This window comes from Erpetoichthys calabaricus, chromosome 2, assembly GCF_900747795.2.
Source record: "Erpetoichthys calabaricus chromosome 2, fErpCal1.3, whole genome shotgun sequence".
NCBI classification, from domain to species: Eukaryota; Metazoa; Chordata; class Cladistia; order Polypteriformes; family Polypteridae; genus Erpetoichthys; species Erpetoichthys calabaricus.
In genome coordinates, this window is record NC_041395.2 from 265,650,028 (window position 1) to 265,673,224 (window position 23,197).

General features: G+C 37.4%; 1 protein-coding gene across 2 annotated transcripts in view; it reads left to right on the forward strand.

The window, feature by feature from the left end:
- parga (poly (ADP-ribose) glycohydrolase a) overlaps window positions 1-23,197 on the forward strand; it is a 236,556-nt gene that overhangs the window by 147,184 nt on the left and 66,175 nt on the right. For both annotated transcript variants that reach the window (XM_028795482.2, XM_051923908.1), the window contains exons 16-17: window positions 10,384-10,462; window positions 15,834-15,942. In XM_028795482.2, the coding sequence (XP_028651315.1) occupies window positions 10,384-10,462; window positions 15,834-15,942 (188 nt within the window). The remainder of the gene's footprint in view (window positions 1-10,383; window positions 10,463-15,833; window positions 15,943-23,197) is intronic.

Sequence of the window (23,197 nt, forward strand, 5' to 3'; positions counted from 1 at the left end):
CATCCGGAAAGTATTCATGTGCATCATTTTTTCCACATTTTGTTATGTTACAGCCTTATTCCAAAATGGATTAAATTCTTTTTTTCCCTCAGAATTCTACACACAACACCCCATAATGACAACGTGAAAAAAAAGTTTACTTGAGGTTTTTGCAAATTTATTAAAAATAAACAAATTGAGAAAGCACATGTACATACAGTGGTGTGAAAAACTATTTGCCCCCTTCCTGATTTCTTATTCTTTTGCATGTTTGTCACACAAAATGTTTCTGATCATCAAACACATTTAACCATTAGTCAAATATAACACAAGTAAACACAAAATGCAGTTTTTTAAATGATGGTTTTTATTATTTAGGGAGAAAAAAAATCCAAACCTACATGGCCCTGTGTGAAAAAGTAATTGCCCCCTTGTTAAAAAATAACCTAACTGTGGTGTATCACACCTGAGTTCAATTTCCGTAGCCACCCCCCAGGCCTGATTACTGCCACACCTGTTTCAATCAAGAAATCACTTAAATAGGAGCTGCCTGACACAGAGAAGTAGACCAAAAGCACCTCAAAAGCTAGACATCATGCCAAGATCCAAAGAAATTCAGGAACAAATGAGAACAGAAGTAATTGAGATCTATCAGTCTGGTAAAGGTTATAAAGCCATTTCTAAAGCTTTGGGACTCCAGCGAACCACAGTGAGAGCCATTATCCACAAATGGCAAAAACATGGAACAGTGGTGAACCTTCCCAGGAGTGGCCGGCCGACCAAAATTACCCCAAGAGCGCAGAGACGACTCATCCGAGAGGTCACAAAAGACCCCAGGACAACGTCTAAAGAACTGCAGGCCTCACTTGCCTCAATTAAGGTCAGTGTTCACGACTCCACCATAAGAAAGAGACTGGGCAAAAACGGCCTGCATGGCAGATTTCCAAGACGCAAACCACTGTTAAGCAAAACGAACATTAGGGCTCGTCTCAATTTTGCTAAGAAACATCTCAATGATTGCCAAGACTTTTGGGAAAATACCTTGTGCACTGATGAGTCAAAAGTTGAACTTTTTGGAAGGCAAATGTCCCGTTACATCTGACGTAAAAGGAACACAGCATTTCAGAAAAAGAACATCATACCAACAGTAAAATATGGTGGTGGTAGTGTGATGGTCTGGGGTTGTTTTGCTGCTTCAGGACCTGGAAGGCTTGCTGTGATAGATGGAACCATGAATTCTACTGTCTACCAAAAAATCCTGAAGGAGAATGTCCGGCCATCTGTTCGTCAACTCAAGCTGAAGCGATCTTGGGTGCTGCAACAGGACAATGACCCAAAACACACCAGCAAATCCACCTCTGAATGGCTGAAGAAAAACAAAATGAAGACTTTGGAGTGGCCTAGTCAAAGTCCTGACCTGAATCCAATTGAGATGCTATGGCATGACCTTAAAAAGGCGGTTCATGGTAGAAAACCCTCAAATAAAGCTGAATTACAACAATTTTGCAAAGATGAGTGGGCCAAAATTCCTCCAGAGCGCTGTAGAAGACTCATTGCAAGTTATCGCAAACACTTCATTGCAGTTATCGCTGCTAAGGGTGGCCCAACCAGTTATTAGGTTCAGGGGGCAATTACTTTTTCACACAGGGCCATGTAGGTTTGGATTTTTTTTTCTCCCTAAATAATAAAAACCACCATTTACAAACTGTATTTTGTGTTTACTTGTGTTATATTTGACTAATGGTTAAATGTGTTTGATGATCAGAAACATTTTGTGTGACAAACATGCAAAAGAATAAGAAATCAGGAAGGGGGCAAATAGTTTTTCACACCACTGTAAGTATTCACAGCCTTTGCCATGAAGCTCAAAATTGAGCTCAGGTGCATCCTGTTTCCCCTGATCATCCTTGAGATGTTTCTGCAGCTTAATTGGAGTCCACCTGTGGTAAATTCAGTTGATTGGACATGATTTGGAAAGGCACACACCCTGTCTATATAAGGTCTCACAGTTGATAGTTCATGTCAGAGCACAAACCAAGCATGAAGTCAAAAGAATTGTCTGTAGACCTCCGAGACAGGATTGTCTCGAGGCACAAATCTGGGGAAGGTTACAGAAAATTTCTGCTGCTTTGAAGGTCCCAATGAGCACAGTGGCCTCCATTATCCGTAAGTGGAAGAAGTTCGAAACCACCAGGGGCCTCATGTATAAACGGTGTGTACACACAGAAATGTTGCGTACGAATGTTTCCATGCTCAAATCACGATGTATAAAACCTAAACTTGGCGTAAAGCCACACACATTTCCACGGTACCTCATACCTTGGCATACGCAATTTCTCCATTCGGTTTTGCAGACTGGCGGCACCCAGCGTCAAAGCAGTGCTACTGTTCCTGTGTGGTCACCCTTTCTTTCGTAAACCCACATTCCTGACGCGGCTTTATAAATACACTGAAACTAACTGCATATTGTTTATTAGTGTAATGCATCTGATTGTAATTAACCTGCAGCAATATAATGGTCCTGGGAATAGCCATAGTATTCCAAATACCATAACTGCTTTAGCGTTGTAACTCTCACTGCATCTTCTTCTTCTTTCAGCCGCTCCCCTTAAGGGTTGCCACAGCAGATCATCTTTTTCCATATTACTCTCACTGCACCACTCGGAGTATTTATATCACTGTATCTGAGTGGGGAATCACAGCAGCAGCTGATTGGAAAGAGAATTATCGATACACAGCATGAAGCAGACGCTGCCTCAGCCTTGGCAAAATGCTTCAGAGACTTCCCTGTACGGACTTCGCGGTTTAGAAAAAGTTTCATCCCAAGAACTATAAACGCACTCAATCAGTCCATCAAGTGCTCCTTGTAGAACTGTTTGTACTTATAAGTACAATTACTACACTGTAAACTTGCACTACAGTTATAATAATAATAATAATAATTCATTACATTTATATAGCGCTTTTCTCAGTACTCAAAGCGCTATCCACACAGGGAGGAACCGGGAAGCGAACCCACAGTCTCCTTACTGCAAAGCAGCAGCACTACCTGCGCCACTTTATAAAGCGCGTATTTACATATGATGACGATATCATTTTTAAGATGAAATGCAGCAAAATATGTTGCTTATATTATACAGATAAAACTTTAACTTCATTTAAATAATCTGTATTGTTAATAATTAAACATGTGATGACACGGTGCCGCAGCGCTAGCTAGTTCAGGGATTGTTCCTGCATTGCGCTGTATTCTTGCGCTGACGCAACACTGGAAGGATAGACGGATAGAATAGTTAAATATGTACTACAAAGATATTTCAATGTTCCTTAAAAGTTTTGAAGAATCGGCGTTCTAAGCTTACAAATGGCTTCACATCTATTACAGAGCTGATTGTGTGGTGATTGGGTATTTGGAGAAAGAAAAGTAAGGGCAGGAATTGGAGGTTAGTACGTTTGAGACAGTACTGCTGTGATAAATTATTTCATTGAAGGTCGCGCATGGCGCAGCAAGCCTCTTGTGTGAGACGTGAACAATCACTGCGCCACCGTGTTCCCATGTTTAATAAGATGCTTTCATTCCTATCATCATGAAAAAGATATCACGTATACATCTCAGTATTTTAATTATTCAGAGAGCTGTAATATCACGAATGTAATGGATTATGTGTCCTGTTGGAGAAAGAGAAAGCCCGTTTAAGAAGCAGGTAGTGATTCACACACATAGAGCACATAGAAGATCAAATACAGAACAAAGCATTTAACATGCTAGTTTAGTTACAATGGGATTTGAGAAACTAGTTAATTAAACGATTTTAAGATGAAGTTTATGATGTTCTACTTTAATGGCAAAATAAACTACGTGATTAAAGTGGAAATTTCGAGATTAAAGTTGACATTTTGTGCTTTTTTCCCCACTGTGTGCCTATTTTTTTTGTCTGTACCCTAATAAGCTTTCATATGACACTCAGACAGTGGGCTACGACTCACCTTTTCACGGCGACTTTGATATGTGATTTCTTTTTTATTTCGGGCACTGTGCGACTTTGTGAACTTCAGCTTTCGAGTTTCTGTGACACTCTGTCACTCGATCAACTTCCTTTTGTTGTTTATATCACTGTTTAAACCAACAAATAGTATGTTTTTCCTTTGCCTCCACTTGGTATTCGCTGAAATTCTTATATTTTCCCCCATGCTTTTCCCATTGTCTTTTCACAGAAGGCTATTTATATTGATTTGCATATTCAAAGAGGCATAATTCTGGGAGGAGTTGGGGCGGGACAGAAGGCGCGTGCATGTACGTTACTTTTCACGCTGATCGGGATTTATGTAGCGGAAGAATGTGGAAGTTTGCGTATGTACAGATTCCTGCATCTGGATTTTTCTGTGCGTACGTACATTCCCGCTTTTGTGCTTACACCATGTTATAGTGTGAGTTCTACGCACGCCATTATACATGAGGCCCCAGGACTCTTCCTAGAGCTGGCCGGCCATCTAAACTGAGCGATCGGTGGAGAAGGGCCTTAGTCAAGGAGGTGACCCGATGGTCACTCTGTTAGAGCTCCAGAGGTCTTCTGTGGAGAGAGGAGAACTTCCAGAAGGACAACCATCTCTGCAGCAATCCACCAATCAGGCCTGTATGGTAGAGTGGCCAGACGGAAGCCACTTCTTAGTAAAAGGCACATGGCAGCCTGCCTGGAGTTTGCCAAAAGGCACCTGAAGGACTCTCAGACCATGAGAAAGAAAATTCTCTGGTCTGATGAGAAAAAGATTGAACTCTTTGGTGTGAATGCCAGGCATCACGTTTGGAGGAAACCATGCACTGCTCATCACCAGGCCAATACCATCCCTACAGTGAAACATGGTGGTGGCAGCATCATGCTGTGGCGATGTTTTTCAGCGGCAGGAACTGGGAGACTAGTCAGGATAAAGGGAAAGATGACTGCAGCAATGTACAGAGACATCCTGGATGAAAACCTGCTCCAGAGCGCTCTTGACCTCAGACTGGGGTGACGGTTCATCTTTCAGCAGGACAACGACCCTAAGCACACAGCCAAGATATCAAAGGAGTGGCTTCAGGACAACTCTGTGAATGTCCTTGAGTGGCCCAGCCAGAGCCCAGACTTGAATCCGATTGAACATCTCTGGAGAGATCTTAAAATGTCTGTGCACCGACGCTTCCCATCCAACCTGATGGAGCTTGAGAGGTGCTGCAAAGAGGAATGGGCGAAACTGGCCAAGGATAGGTGTGCCAAGGTTGTGGCATCATATTCAAAAAGACTTGAGGCTGTAATTGCTGCCAAAGGTGCATCGATAAAGTATTGAGCAAAGGCTGTGAATACTTATGTACATGTGATTTCTCAGTTTTTTTATTTTTAATAAATATGCAAAAACCTCAAGTAAACTTTTTTCACGTTGTCATTATGGGGTGTTGTGTGTAGAATTCTGAAGAAAAAAATGAATTAAATCCATTTTGGAATAAGGCTGTAACATAACAAAATGTGGAAAAAGTGATGCGCTGTGAATACTTTCCGGATGCCATGTATATCACCAAAAGGTGGCTACTTTGATAAATCAGAAATATGAATAAAATTTTGTACACTTAATGATTCCTTGAATTTTTTTTCCATTGTTTATTTGTTCTATGTCTTGATTTCATTTAACATTAAGACATTAAACTACATGTATTTCCATAAAAACTCAAAAAACTGAGGTGTTCTAAAATGTTTGACTGGTAGTGTATATCTGAAATCACCTGTTCTATTATTGCTACAACCCCTGGCAAAAATTATGGAATCACTACTCTTGGAGGATATTCATTCAGCTGTTTTAATTTGTTGCAAAAAATCAAATCACAGATATGACACAGAACATTTTTATTTAATAGCTTACTATTCTGGCATTGTTATACATACCTCAAAAAATTTAATGAAATTGTTGTAATTAATTGCACATTTTTTTTGTTCAGACCAAATAGAGGAAAAAAATTATTCAGTCACTCAAAGATTCCATATGTATAAACACCTACCTCACAACCCCAGGGCCTGTACTCAAAAGTCAAAACTTTCTCTTTTGGGTTTGTATATTCTACCAATACTTGTGTATGTTTTCTGTAGTTAATTCAGTTTCCTTCCATATCCTCAAGATGTCTATGTTGGATTGCTGGCAGCTGTAATTCTGCCTAATAAAGAGTGACCAAGTGTCTCATCCTTGGTTGTTCTTGCTTTTCCCTCAGTGTTGCCTGAATGAGCTCAGGCTACTTGTGACCCAAAAACTGAGATTACACAGATATAGTGGGGCATTTGGATTGGAGTTATTGGTGAATTTAATGCTGCTTTTGCACTAATGCCAAGGACAATCAGGGACTAGAACAAGGCTAATAGCCTGGTTTCAGAGATTTTTTCTTTAATAAGAACTCCATATTAATGCCTGGGTTTGTCCGTTTTCAGGATGCAGTAGGTAAAATGATGTGATTATATTAGTGTTCTATGATGGAATTTCATTCTGTACTTGGTTGATTCTCATTGTGTCTGTTTATGCTGGTTTAGGTTGAAGCCACCCCAGAAGAGTAATAATATGGCTCGTAAAATAAGTGAATGGATGAAAACGTAACATCCATGTAATGATGATGTATACAACCATGCTATTTGCCTTGCTAGTGTGCTAAGTTAGAATGGGCAAAATATTGAATGTGTGCAGGCATGTTTTGTTACACCCGGTAAAGGTAACCCTGGTAAACTTCAGCCTCCAGCTAAGTTGCTTCAGTACGCGAGCGGTTCTCCACGCTAGTGTTTAGATCTGGTAGTGCCATGCTGATGGTGTTTGCACCCAAAAAGTAGAAGTCTTTCTGCATTCCCAATACCATGCACCATAATCCAGAGATTCGGCAAGATCAAAAAAAAAAAAAAACATGTTCAAATGCCATAGTGTTTTCAGATAGTGACGTTTTCATGCATGGATGTGTGTGTGCCTGCACGAGAAAGGCAGAGACAGATTTGATGAAGACATGATTCACCAGCGATATCTTTTACAAGTAGCAAAAATATACACCGGGTGTTACAGACTCAAATTATTATATAATAGTAATAATAATAGAGGCTCACTACTCAAAATGGGGGTGATCCCGGGCTCAAACCTGCAACCTCTTGCTTACAAGGCAGCAGTTTTTACCTCTGCACCAAACAATCAGACATGTCAGTCTGGTGTAGATTGATATTTGGACTTGTTGCTGTCAACGAGTAAAAACCCATGTAAATTGAACGATTTCTTTTTCTTTGGTTATATTCTTGAATAAAAGTGCACTTGTTTTGTTATACCTTTTGTGAAAGTGTTTATTTGATATAAGGACTTCAGTCTTCACACATTATGTGCTTCATGTCTGCATTTTGTCATTATTACAGTAACATGAAAAATGTTTGTTTTAGTTACGTGTTCATCATTTCTTGCCTTGCATTTCCTGTCATCCAACATTTACATAGAATGTTGTCGACACGGAAAAACACATGAAATTTATGTATTCCACCTCACACCCAGATAAACCAACTTGAACTGGGAGAACTTTGTGTCCAACTTCAGTTGTGTTGATGGGGGATGTGATAGCAGGCTGATTGACACATTAGCAAAACAAAAGACACTGATGAGGAGGTGTGAAGGAATTTAAGGTTGCCTGGCATTTTGACTTTTTTCTTAGGCTTCAGGTATTCTAGTGTTAATAATATTTACATTTACTTATTTGGCTGACGCCTTTATCCAAGGCAACTTACAACATTTGTGATACAATTCTTTACACAGGCAGGTCAAGTAACTTACTCGTGGTTACTCAGTGTTAGTAGCGGGATTTGAATCTACAACTTCATGGTTTGAAGTCCAAAGTCTTAACCACTACACCACACTGCCTACATATATAATAAGGTCCATATATAATAAGGTACCTGCATGTGATAAGGTGTAAACAACAAAGAAAGCACCAGCTCTCCAGCTGACTTGGTTCCATTCACACTGATGAATTGTCTTCATAAAATATAGGTATTGTTGCTTAATTTCCATGATAAGTGCTGTAAAATAGGACATTGTGTGATTTGGGCATTGTGCAAACACCATTTTATATGCAGTACTTTGCAAAGCTACTGCATATGGGATGCTGTAGTGTACCTGTTTTGACTAATACAGAGTGATAACTCTCCAACACACCAAAGACGCTTGATACCCGAGATTGGGTGCTACTGCCTATGAGTCAAAGCATACACTGCTATACGGTAACTTTTTTTTTTGTAAGTAATGAAAGTCCACATTAAAGTAACAATAGAAAGTACAGTACTGTCAGCACAATCACTTTGTATATAAGAGACATGAGATACATTTGCTGCTTGCGGGATGCTGTTATGTTCACTGTGTCTGGTTATATCCGCTATGTGACATTCTTTGATCAGGATTTCTGAACTCTATTATAACCTTATGGGACCATGGACATGCCCAAATAGACATTATCTGCCGCATAGCTGTAAATGTATTAATAAAATGTTTAGAAAAAAAACAGTGAAAAGGAGAGGTTCATTAAGTGGAAATCTGCTCTGGCGCACAAATATATAGATAATGTTGTAAACACTACAATGCAATTAAAATTTGGCTTGGATGAATGAAAGCTTTAACAAGCAATATAGTTTACTACCATATCTCATTATCAGCATGGACTGTCTTCTAATTAGGAAACTGGTCAGAATGAAAAACTGCAGCCACCATGGCCCTCCAGGACTATGAGTGAAAATCCATGTGTTATAGAAACATTCAGTCAGACATATCAAAATGGTGGTCTGTTATGGTTCATTCTCTCTATTTAAGAGTGATTACACTCCCTGAGCTAGAGATGGTTCTTATGAAGTATATATACCTTTGACACTTGGTACAGTAATCCCTCCTCGATCGCGGGGGTTGCGTTCCAGAACCCCCCACGAAAGGTGAAAATCCGCGAAGAAGAAACCATATGTTTATATGGTTATTTTTATATTGTCATGCTTGGGTCACAGATTTGCACAGAAACACAGGAGGTTGTAGAGCGACAGGAACTTTATTCAAACACTGCAAACAAACATTTGTCTCTTTTTCAAATTTAAACTGTGCTCCATGACAAGACAGAGATGACAGTTCCGTCTCACAATTAAAAGAATGCAAACATATCTTCCTCTTCAAAGGAGTGCGTGTCAGGAGCAGAGAATGTCAGAGAGAGAGATAGAGAAAAACAAACAATCAAAAATACGTGCCCTTCAAGCTTTTAAGTATGCAAAGCACCGTGTGGGAAGCATGTCAAAGCAGCTGCACAGAAGGGAGCAACGTGAAGGTAATCTTTCAGCATTTTTAGATGAGCGTCCGTATTGTCTAGGGGTGCGAACAGCCCCCCTGCTCACACCCCCTCCATCAGGAGTAGAGAATGTTAGAGCGAGAGAGAGAGAAAAGCAAACAATCAAAAATGAATATGTGCTGTTTGATCTTTTAAGTATGCGAAGCACCATGCAGGAAGCATATCGCTTGACAAAGCAGCCACATGTAAGCCCAGCAAGGAAGAGAGTAATGTGAAGGTAATCTTTCAGCGTTTTTTGAGGAGCGGCCGTATCCTCTAGGGGTGCGAACAGCCCCCGTGCCCACAATATATTTGAGAAGTTTTATTTAATATGTAATACGCGCTCTGGTTGGGTAGCTTCTCAGCCATCTGCCAATAGCATCCCTTGTATGAAATCAACTGGGCAAACCAACTGAGGAAGCATGTACCAGAAATTAAAAGACGCATTGTCCGCAGAAATCCGCGAACCAGCAAAAAATCTGCGATATATATTTAAAAATGCTTACATATAAAATCTGCGATAGAGTGAAGCCACGAAAGTCAACAGGGATTACTGTATTAACTTCTTCCCAAGGAGAGCAATGAACGGGTTCTAAGGCATCTAGACATATTAGTCCTCCATACTTTGGTCTACCTTCTTCACCAAGAGGTTCTAGCAGATGAAGACAGAGTGATCTGTGGCACTCTTTATTAATTTAGTTAATTAATTTTGTTTTTTTCTCAAAGTAGTCCAAAATAAATTTTATATATTTAGATTATTTTAGATGTAAACTACATGTGGGTGCTTTAGTCATCATTTGGCAAGATGATTATAAAATTCTTGAGTTATAGCTGTAAATTATTTACAATAATTAATTTAAGCAAATATATTGATTATTTGTGTCTAATTTTTAATACCGTAACTGTCTTCAATTATTTTAACCAGAGAAAATTCCTAAAAGCCATTTATTACTTGTCACTTTAAGGTATGACTTAACACTGTAATAATATTTTCTCTATTAAAAGTTGTTCATTTATTGATAACATTATGGATAGTTCTGTGATAAAGGTTGTTTTTTCCTGTCTTTATCCAGGTGTTGAGAGATTCAGCAACTACAAGGGCTATGCAGAGTCATACAGGTGGTCCGGAAGCTATAATGATGACACTTTAAGGTAGTAAACAATGTAATTTTTTTTTTTTTGTGCAATCATGTTTTAATTGCAGATTTGTCCAGACATAAAAGTATAAAAAAAAAATTAAAGCACCAAGAATAAATAGAAATATTGGAAACCAAATAAAACAACTCCCCACCTCCAGAACCATCCTATATATGAAAATACTAATCTCAATAATAGTAATACAAAATTATCCCCACCCTGATATCAGCAAGTAACAATCTAATATTTCAATAATGTTATTTTTATTGAATTATCTTTCAGACTTGTTTTTATGGCATTTATAAATATTTTCTAAGTTTTAAAACTCAGACGTCTATCAAGCTTCTTTGATTTTGTAACAAGTAATTTACCTCATTGCTTTTCTCCTTCCCTTCTTACCTGTAAAGCAGCAAAATACATACTTGGACAACATGATTTTGTGTTTTTTCAAGACTATCCACTACTCCAAAGAATTTTTGCTAGTGTGTTTAAAGTTAGATAAGCATCCTTCCATCCATTTTCAAAAGCAAAGAATCCAAATAAGAATCAAGGTGTAGAAGAAAAAAATGGTTAACTTTGAGCAAACTGAAGAATGATGTGCAGTTACCCACTTGGAAGAAGTTGCATTTTGCCAATCATTACCAGTTATTTTTAACCCAACATATTTAAGTATGTTATAAACAACATGTTATTGAAATCATTCATTAAAATGTAGGTTTGAATATATTAAGTATTGGTATACAGAGAAATGTAACATACAGCAACCAAGCCGCAGATTAGCAATTGTTCAGAGAAAACAACACATTTTTTCATTTAACTTACTGGCAAAAAGAAAAAGAAGCCATCATTGTAGACTACCATGTAATCTTCACAGCTGTTTTTAGATTCTGTCCTCAAGAAGGAGTTAAACAATTTCAAAATGAATAGGCAGAATCAACTGGCTGCTCAAGTAGGAAAATTAATGTGATCCAGCAATTTGTTTTTGTTTACTTGTGTCATACTCTTCTTACTAATAGACCACTTTATGTTATCACAGTATGAATGTTCTACTATCATTGAGTGGCCAATTATTCTCAATTATGGGAATAAAGGCTTGCAGAGAATACACATGAAATAATTTTGTGCCATACTATGTGGAAAAAGAGTGCACTGAAACCTTGATAAGTTTTACATAAAGAATGATTTCATGTGTAGTGATCAAGGAGCACCTGGTAAGTGCTTCTAAGGAATTTATTTTCCTTCCTGGTACAAAGATGTAGGGACTGCAACTGAAACACATATCAATATCGCAGCAACATTTAAGAAAGTATATTGTATTGACTAAGCAGTCATTGTAGCTTAGAAGTGACACTTTATTTTAAATAAATTATTATGAAATAAATTTCATTTTTATAAAGCAGCTTTCACTTATGAGCACAGGGTACTATACAGTCATTAAAATTATAGTTTCAAATTTTTAATTCAATTCAGTGTAGTTTTGAGCTTTTGCACAAACTGTAATGTCATTTCTAACAATTTCTTGCAAGTTTAACATAAATCAGTACTTAAACTTAAATAAACAGTAAAACATAGCAATTTCATTTGATTACTATAAATCAGGAAAATATAAAGTTTGTTATAATATGACCAGTTGACCATGGAGAAGAGGAAACCAAAAATATCTACAAGTTATGGATAAGTGGTCCATGGACCATTGTAACAGACATTGTCAAATAGCAGTTTAAAAAAGAAATTCAAGATACAAACAAAACCATGTTGAATCATAAAAAGAAAATGCAATACATACAAAACCATAAATATTCGTGGTAGCTTAATTGTTAAGGAATGTCAATCTAATACAGTATTAGTTTTCCCTTTTGCCTCCAGAACAGTCTAAATTCTTTGAAGCATGAAGTCAACAAAGTGCTGGAAATCTTCCCCAAAGATTATGTTCTATGCTGATTTGATAACACTATTCACTTTCTGAAGATTTTTTGGCCAATCATTAATGGTGCAGATCTCTGTATTCCATCTCATCCCTCAAGTGCTGTATTAGATTGAAATCTGGAGACTGTCACTTCATATCTCAGTCTGGAATAAACTGAAGTCGTGTTCACTTTTGAGGAACCAGCTTAAGGTAATGTCTGCTTTATGACTTGGCATATTATCCTGCTAAATTATCCATCTGAAAAATTAGATCAGTAACGGATAATGCTTAGCTATACTTTGGCAACATTACCAAAGTTGGGTTATCCTATTGCCACAAGGCAAGGCAAATATCTGCATTAATGCTGTTTACACCAGATTATTTTGTTTAATTTAAATAAACAAAATATATTAACAAAATTCAATAAAAAACAAATACAGTAATATATTTCAATGACAATCCATGAAACTCCCCCACCCAAACCAGCGGAAACTACGTGCTAAGACACACCCATCTAAAGTAACACAGGCCTGCAGTATCATTAACACTAGAATTACCAGAGCCAATGAAAAACTCGTAAATCCGGCTCACCTTAAATCCCTTCGCACCTCTCCGTCAGCGTCTTTTATCTTCTAAATGTGTCGATAAGCCCAAGCAGCCTGCTATACCATCCCCCCCCCCACTGCCTCAGAACGGGCAAGAAGTTCTCCCAGCTTACAGACACAAATCAAATGTATGTGTTTACTGTATAATATTAATAAGAGCAGCTCACTACTGAAAACGGTAAATACAGGAGGCAGTCAGGATCGAACCGGGGGACACTTGATTACAAGTCAGCAATTCTTACCGCTACGCCACGGAAGCTGTTGTATCCTTGAACCTTTTGTGAAAGTGTTTATTTGATCTTTGGACTTAAGGCTTCACACATTATATAGTTTATGCCTACATTTTGTCATTTATTACTAAAATATGAAAAACGTTTCTGTTTTAATAATGTTTACACAGACTATTGTAGAAATGGAACACACATGAAATGCATGTGTTCCAAATAACGATCTATTATTTCCACTCTAAAACTCCAGCACTTCACTCCCAGATAATTAAGGCATGAGCTGGGAGAACTTTGTGCACGTTCAGCGGTGGTGGAGGGATGGAATAGTACGCTGCTTGCTGCTTGTTTTGATAGGCACATTTATAGGACAAAAGACGCTGACGGAGAGGTGTGTAGGGATTTAAGGTGAGCCAGATTTACAAGTTTTTTCGTAGGCTTTGGTAATTCTAGTGTTAATAAATTCTTGCAAAATTCTGAAAAATAACGTGAACTCATACTCCTAAATAGATTTGATTTTTACCAATTTGAGATAATATATAACATCACTTTTCTCATTGAGTTACAGAATGTGGATTTGGTTTCTTCCATTTGAGGATATCCAGTCTTTGTTATAGTAATATGATATAGGAGGACATCATGACAAATTTTTCATAGTGGAATATTTTCCCATCCAATGCTACTATTTAATACTGTAGGATAGACACATTATCCATGTTTTGCTATGACTAGAGTACAAGTCCTGGCTTAAAAGGCAGGGCAAGACATTCTTAACGCCAATTAAAAATATCTCAGTTTGCCTGATGGGGCCCTGTGCAGAATGCATATACTCCACACCTTCTCTGATAAGATGATCAATCATAAACCAAGTAATACTCAGGGATAACTCTCAGAGGTATGAGCTGAAGACCCAAGTTCGAACAAAGGCCCATAACTCAAGGGCTTACAACCTTGAGGAACACAATTTTGCACCAATGGTCAACCTAAACAGTTGGGCTGATATGCATCCAGGAAACCAATGGCAACACTTTTGTTCCTTCCTTGAAAAACCCTTGTAAGACCCTAACTTATTGCTCCCTCAGGAAACAGGATGACAGTATATGAGAGCCCATTTGTTCAACTTGCTAAGGATGGGGGCTGACTGGTCACCAGGTAACCCAGCAAGTGTAACTTTGCTAGCATCCAAGGGCACTGTGTGTTTAGAAACCTTGAAGAGAAACTGCAGTACCTCCTGTAGTAAGAAGATGCGACCTAAGGTGAAGAAGGAGCCAAGCTCCTGAACAAACAGACTAGATTTGAGTGAGTGAATGCACCGTAAAAATAGAAGAAGCTTTAAAAAAAAACAATCCATCTTGAACACATGAATTAAAAGATCAGATTACATAAGTTATGTGCTATTTTATGAATTATGGCATGTTAAACTGTATTTTATTAAATGAGGATTTCTTTTCCTGAAATTTTAATTGAAAATTCAATTTCCCACTTTTCCCTGATATCATCAAAGTGTAAATTTCAGGTCATTTATTGCTATATTTTGGAGATCCTGTCTGCAACTTCATCCAGAATCGCCAGTATCACTTCAGGAGTAAATATAGATGAAAGATGATGGTAAATTTCCTTTAATGAAATGACTAATTTGTAAATTTTAAAGAAGTCTTAAATGTATTTTCTAAACAAAATGTTAAAAATGTGTTATTTTTGGATCTGAAGTGTATTTGTTGGCTGTCTGCTGAAGTTATTGTACAGTATAACGTTTTATTTACAGTATTTGATTTCAAAAAATTTAAAAACAAAATGTTTATTAGTATTTATTATTTGTGCCTTGTTTGTGTTTTTTGATTTTTGTTTCAAACTTGGCAAGCCCCACTGGCTTAAATCAATCTGGCCTCGAATTTGAGAAGTAGGATTCATGGCCCACACTAGCCAAAAAGAGCCAGATTGGTAAAACATCACAATGTGGAAAGAGGGGAACTATTAAACCCCTGGACCCAAATATCAAAAACAGTGATTCTTGCTATTTTATCAACAAAAAATAATCTAAAAAGCTAAACCCAAGCAAATCCAAAACAGTCTACAATCCAAAATCCAAATCTGTGTACAGAAAATAATACCCAAAACACAGAAAATTTTAAATTAGAACTTTTAGATCCACAAAATGAAATCAAGTAAGATCTGAGCAAACCATGGACATGAGTCAACTCCTCAGTGGCCAGCTTGCAGCCTGCTTGTCCTTTAAAGAGGGGTTTGGGTGGTCCCAGAATGCACTGTAGGGGTAAGGATGTGTTGGGTAGGACCTGAGGTAGCACCTCAGAGGTTCAGTATGTAACAAAACAATTAACATTTACAAATCGATTTATGGAATAACCATACATAAAAATAATATAATTATATACACAAAACACGTTAAATGAATAATGAAGGACCAGAGTTGACACAAACATTTACATAGAAAAATTATCAAAAACAATCAATGTAAAATATCAAAATAAATACTTAACAAAAAAAAAAAAGATACCAGAGATGGAACCCTTGTTGAACCATAATGCAAGTGTACAGATTAGCCAAAATGTTTGAGTATGCATGTGTTTTTCTGTATTGTATTGACTGTTTTCTTGATGTTTAGATGTGAATATTAATTTTTTTTATTGTAGGGACAATTGGCAGAGAAGATGTACTGAGATTGTGGCAATCGATGCCTTAAAATTCAGGCGCTTCCTCGAACAGTTCACACCTGAAAAAATTAGAAGAGAGTTAAATAAAGTAAGTAAAAAATGCTTAGTTTATTAATTTTATTCAATTTATGTTTGTATTTGTATTTTACCATATTTTATTAGTATGGTTTTTTTTAAATTTCTACTTAGTGTAAAATATGTGTACTAATCTCAGCATAATTGGTGTTTCTATTTAGACTTTCCTACTATGTACATTTTAATTCCAGCTAACTGTAAAATGATTAGAATGCTTTTTTGTTCTTTTCTGAGCAGTATCACTTTTAACTGACAAGTCAATATTTAAGATATTTATGCTTGTCATACATTGCTTTACTAGATTATGCTATTGTTTTTGAAATTACTGAATTATTATCAAATCTGATTTTTAGTGATAAATGCAAGTTATGATGATTAATAACCATGTTTTCAAGTATTTGGTAAGTGGAAGAAATCCCACACAGAAATTGCTTTCTCTTCTTTGTAAGCCTATCATAATTTTTCAGGTCTGTTGTCTTTGTTTTTGTTTACTAGCATATTCCTGTGGAGGATTATGTGGCTAGCTTCTGGCCTCTTGTAAACGATATAGATTTACTATTTTGAATGCTATTGATTGATTTATGTAATACGTAGAAAACATTAATAACAGCCAATAGGTGCTATACCGTAGAAGTCCTAGTTAATGGCACTTTGCTGATAGAGGCAAGTGGTGAGTACAATAAATGCTTTGCACCCTTGCAGAGGAAATGCTCAGGAAAACTACCTTCTCTCTATCTTCTGACAACCAAAGGTATGTTAAGTATAAGCAAGTGGAATTTCATTAATAAAGAAGCAGGATTTATACAGAAGCAATGGATAATAGGTATGGCACTGAACAAAAAAAAAAAATGATCATTATCTTAGTGATAGACTGATGATACGTTAAAATGCAAAAGAAGAGTTAAGAAATCTAATCTGGGTCCAGCTTTATATGTAGATGCCAGCAATTAAAGGCAATGAAGCAGATGACATTGACCCGAGGCTTTAAAATTTAAATATCTTAAGAAAAATTGTTTTTTAAAAAATGAAAGAAGAGAAGGACTATGTTCTTCATTAAAAAGTCAATCATTATTAACAATACATGTTTTCAGGAAGAAAGGCGACAAGGATACTCTTGGGAGGATTCTGGGAAAACCAAAATTTAATCATCCATTTTCTGAACCTTTTTGCTTTAATACATTGGGAGTCAGAAGATATCCCAGAAGTATTCAGTGAAGGGGATCAAAACAATGCTTAAAGAGGCACCACTATCAATAAGTAAACTCACACCCATAGCCACAATACAATGCTGACTTTAGATTCTGTATGTCTGGGTACTAGATGAAGGTAAAAAAAAAAAACCTCACAAGTAGGACATTCAAAATCTGTGAACTTTACTACTATGCCAGTGAGCTTCAAGCTTAAAAAAAGATCAGTAAAGATGAAGTGTAGAGGATAGTTGTTTACTGAATTAGATGTTTTTTCTGGTAAAAGAAAGAAAAAATTACTAAAGCTATGAAAAGTAATTCATTTTAAGAACTTGATTGAGAGTATATGTAGAGAAGTTTAGACACAGAGTAGAGTTAAAGTAACATGAATATAAGGTAGAAGGAAATAGACGCAATGCCAGAAGGTGTTTTCACATTTTCAGAATATAAATAAACTTTATAAATAAACTGTATAAACAGATGGCTAAAAACAATACTGATGGTCCCAAAAACTTAACCCTTTATAGGGCAGAAATTCAAAATTTGGAAATTCAAAATTTCCACCCTAGAGTGTTATTGTAGGATATTACAAAATTTTTTTTTTTTACTATTGTGATTCATTTTCATTTTTATGTTGCAGATCAAGGTGAATAAAATTAGCATATATGGTTCCTCACCCTTCTAGGGTAAAAGTTTTTCCAAAAAGTGTATATATAAAAAATAGAAAGGAGCATAGAACAAGGACATGTCATACCACACAGAATCATCTGGGGTGTAGCTGCAGTGTCCCCGGACAGGCTTGGGGACTTCATCAGTAGAGCTAGGGCTGCCTAGAAAATGCTTAGCTCCTTCGGGGGTGAGACGTGACTGCCTTCTGGCTTCTGTTCTTTAGTGACAGGTGTTTTGTCTTGGTAGAGTTCTATATTACTGTACTTTCCCCTTTTGTATTCTTAATGTATAACCTTTGCCAGAATGCCTCAAATCTCACAGACTTTCCACAGTTTATAAGGTATTGTAGTATATAACTTCTCCCCACCTTCCCTTCTATATTCATGACCTCAGGCAATTAGGTGTAGTAAAAGACAAGCAGGAGCTAAGTTACACTGTACATAATGTAATATTGATAATATTAATAAATAATAACAATAAGCAAACCACAAGTGAATATTGGCAAACATACAACCTGATAAATGCTGATGTGTAGTTTCAGGCGGCACACAGACTTGTTTATTACTTAAAATGTCTCTAGTTAAGGCATTATTTTTGGTTGGCTTTTTTTAGAACAGGCTGCATGCTTGTCTCAATATGGCTGGTGATTTGTGCTGTTCATTGTGTTGTCCTTTTCAGGAAATGGTGTGTGAGATGCTCCTTCATGATGATGATGATGATGGTAGAGAATAGGGAGGGGTAAAGCAAGCAAATTTATAGATTCTGTGTCCAAGCCCTATAACCAATAGGTCTTTGTGGTACTTAATGGCTTCTGAATTAAAATCAAACAGGCAACTTTAGACCAGTAGAATTCTGGTGTGACACAATGCTTTTACACTTGCCCCCAATACCATTTGTTAAGCTAATGCTTGCCAGCTAGGTAATTTGGCTTTCCTGTAGGGGTTGATTGAGAGATTCCTGAAGGCAATCAATTTCCAAACTGGTTTTAGGCACTTCCCCCGACCCTGTCATAAAATTACAAAGACTCAGTCCCAAAGACTGGGAGGGCATCAAATAGTGCTGGGCGGTATACCGGTTCATACCAAAAACCGTTTTTTATTTTTGTTATGAGATGGATTTTTCTTATACCGGAACACCGGTTTAAATAGTCTAAACAACATTCGGAACGTGGCGCAGCAGGAAACTGTTTAAGGGGGGACCTTTTTCACTGCTGCACTGCTAAACAGGAATGCAATGGAGAACATGCATTAGTGGAGGTACTGAGTGGTGAAAATGGACAGAGAACATTCCTAAACGGAAGCTGTAGCAGACGATAAAGTTGAACATGATGACACAGAAGACCTTTTGACAAAAAAAGGTGCTGTGTCTGTTGTCTGAAGATACAGTACTTTGGTTTTAAAAGGTCAGATGTGGACCATTATGTTCAAATGTGTGAATACTGTTTCTATACTACTGGATAATACTGCAAGCCAAGTTGTACTTGTTTTATTTATTTTTTTTCAATACTGTATAATGTATCTGGTTACTGTGTAATAGTGTGACGATGCCGGCCCCCTACAGACTCCCTCTTCCCACATGGGAGTCTGTTGAACCAACACCGTTGATAGTTATGACCGAGATGAGCTGAGAAATCTCATTGAAGCCAGGGGATGGTGGAAAGTGCTCAAGTGCTTTTGTTAAAAACAGTCAAAAGTAAAACCAAAAGTGTCCATTGTGTAGTGTTCAGAAAAATACAGTACCCAAATAAATAAACCAGTGAAACGTGGAAATAAAATCCATAATAAATAAATCCGTTAAAATAGAGGTTAAAATGCAGTCTCTCTCCTCGCCCGATTGCAGCACACCACCTTCTGTCTCTATGGCTCACCCTTCATTGGCGTTGCTGGCAGATCCTTTGCAGCACGAACTGCTTTCTGCTAACCCCTGTCTTGCTTGCCGCCACACTGTGCAGCCAGACCATCCGAGGTCGGCACACCTCCCGTCTTCCTTCGCACTCACTCAGTCGCTCCTCAGATCCATTGGGAGGTCTTACATTTCGCTCGCCCCACTCTACACGCTTAGTCAGTGGGGTGAACCAGCCCCTAGATCGCCTCAGCCTGTGCTCCCTCACGGAGCCCCAGCTTGTGCTACCTTAACCTTCCTGGTGTCTGAATCGTCTCCCATGACTGCCTTTTCTCTTCTTTAACCTCCTTGTGTTCTATCTTTTCTTTTTTTCCTTCCCCCTATCCTGCCAGCCCATAAATATACATCTCCGTGGGCGCAGCACCTTATTCACATGCCACAGTAAGCCGATCAAGCAATTGAGAACGATCGGGTGCGACTCGCCCCAATCACCTCATCCCCGCGGTCGTGCAATCGCAACCACGGAGACGGACACAGCGAACTGGATTTATAAACTGATCTTTTTTTTTTTTTTTTTTGAAGCCGCGGACCCACTATACCACAAATAGTATTATAAATGCAAATTGCAGTTTTATTATTTATGTATATGGCTTAGTTTGAAGCATGGTCCATATTAATGCAATTTGCCTTAATGACGGTTCTGTTGGTAAAGATGTCACTTGTTTTATTTTACTTTATTTTGGTGAACACTGTGTAATGTACCTGGGCTTGAAGTTTTGAAGTAATAGTATTAGTACTGGAAGTTGCACTATTATTTATTTTAATGTTATTATTTGTTTAAATATTACGCAGTTTAATGATGGTAAAGTTGTTTAAAAAGTCACTTTAACGTGTCAGTGGACGCTTGTTGTTAACATTAACAGAAAGTGTAGTTGGTTTTCAAAAAATATGTACTATTTATTCCTTTTCTAAGACATGTTCAGTGCAATACAACTTTTGACAAGCATCTCTGGATATTTTACTAAGTCTAAATGCTTCTTTGGATGGTTGACAATATGTTGACAAATTTTTAGTTTAAGTTGTTTGCAAAATATTTTTCAATTAAAAGGCTCTATATTTTGACTGCAACTGTCATGCAATGTGATTCCTTCTCTTCATTAGTGCCCCCCTCCTTGAAAACTAACACGTTATGGGGCCATGCAAACCTGTATTAATACTTGTGTGCACATTAAAATGTTTTTTTGTACAATGTACAATTCTCATGACAGTGGAATAGGTTATTCTTAGTTATTACTTAGTAGTAATTGCAGTGCAAAATGTGGTTAACTCATGCATGGGAAAAAAATACCATTTAATACTGTGAAACCGGTATAATTTTGAAAAATACCGTGATATAGAATTTTGGTCATACCGCCCAGCACTAGCATCAAACCATTGCTGTTCTTAACAGTGATATAACACTAGTATTACATTGCTTTGTTTAAGTTACAAATAGAGACATACAAAATATTTATCAACTTATATACAAAATTTCACACCACAACACTCCACCCCTGATAAATCTTTTGTACAATGTCTTTATAATATAATTACATTGTTTGAAGAGTCTGTTGAAGAACTTGTGCTTTGCTTTGCAGTATTTGCTTTTCCTGTGTTCAAAATTGTATGTGACCATTTGTCCATTACACATCTTTATTTCAAACACAATCTGAAGATCTTGGATGCACTCCTACTGACTTATCTGCTCCGGCTTGCTTCATCTGTTTCTTTAGCTTTCTGTAGTCTTCATATGTCATCAGATCTGGTGGTTCAAAATGAGACAAATCCACACCTTCCACTAAATTAGCCCACTGTCATTTTAAGTCTATTTTGTGAATTCTTTTTCTAATGTATGCTGGTTTTGTATCTAACTGCTAAATTAGACCAGTGGCCCAATCTATTCATAAGAGCATATGCAGCTATACTATTAACATCAAAATTTAGAGGGTAACATACCACAGGTGCGAGTACAACCACTTCTGCCCAAGTGAGAGCATATGTGCCACTGCATAAACTGTTCACAAACCAACATTTGTGGCCCCTCTTCACACATTTTAGGGTTGACTTAGTTGCCTTTTGTGCTTTTCCATCAGCCTTTACCAGTATAGGTATCTCAACACCATGAGACATCATAGCTATGTAACCCTCATCATTCCCCATGTAGGCCACCTCTAGAATTTGCTCACGATATGCATACCCACTGTGCCAAACACATTGGATCAGAATTGGCCCTCTGGTCCTGTGTTGGTACCACAACTGACAATTGCAGCAGGGCTTCTGTATTTTCCCAATTAGACTATTCCTAAACATCAGAGCCCATATGACATGAAACTGTACCAGCTGCATCTGCTGTTTTGAAAAATTCACCAATTTGCTCAGTATACCTTTTATTTAATAATAGTATGTAGTATATTAATTATCCCATTTAATTAATCAACACCCAGAATCAACAACTTTATGACCCCAAATTAATGTCCTTATTTTTTTGCCATTCCTAACTGGCTTGCTTAGTTTCAACGCTTAGGAATATAAATTTGCTGCAGTAATGAATAAACTTTTTTTTATTGTGACTAGACCTATTATTGTATGTGTGTGGACTTGTCACTCACTTAAACCCCAGTAAATCTTTTTCTGTGTCTTCATTTCTTCTTCATGTCTTTGTTTTTAGTCTTTGCTTGTGGTCTTTTCCTCTTTCTTCGTTCTGCTGTGTGGGCAAGTCTACAAAATGGAAGGTGGCAAAGCAATTTCTGTCCATGTCACCTACTTGGTTGTTTGACCTGGTGTCAACACTCAAACTTTTCTTTCTGTTCATTGGAAAAGCTTGGCCACTAGTGCCACTCCACTCCAATATTCTAGTTATAACCCAGTTTGCTGCATGTATTTTACTCTGCTAGTTGCCTTTACTATTTATTACCTGCACCAACCCAAAGTCCATAAAAACTAAAAACAGAAGTAATATTATTGCAAAACATCAGACAATGGAAACAGAAATAATTATTTTCCCTTTCCTGTCTTCCTGCGCTATCCTTCCATTGTTGTGTCAATGACTATGTGTCCCTTTTTTTTAATTGTATGGTAACTACTACCTGAAAATGTGGGCTAAAACCTCTCCAAAATCTAAGTGCCAAATCCAGCATCTCTCTTAAAACAGACCTTTGTTCTTTACTCACAAACGGTTCAGTTGTCTCCATTTTATTGTAGGGCAACTCATAGGCTGTCATATTAACTCTTTTAGGGCAGATGTCAACAGAAGGGGTTGAGGGCGCATGTCGACAAAAGTCGACATCGAAGGGTAGAGGGTGACAATCAGCTGTTAATGGTAAAAAAAACTCACTGTTACGTCACAGGCATTCCCTCTCTGCTTGGAGTAATGTTAGACTCATTGCCTCGGCATCTAATCCTTGCGTGTGCGTGAGTTACCAAATGTAAACAAAGGCAAGATGGCATCGACATCTCACGAGGGAGCGAAGCGAGTGCAGAAAAGAAAATACTCAGCAGACGATTTTTTGCGTATTATCGCTGAGTCTGACT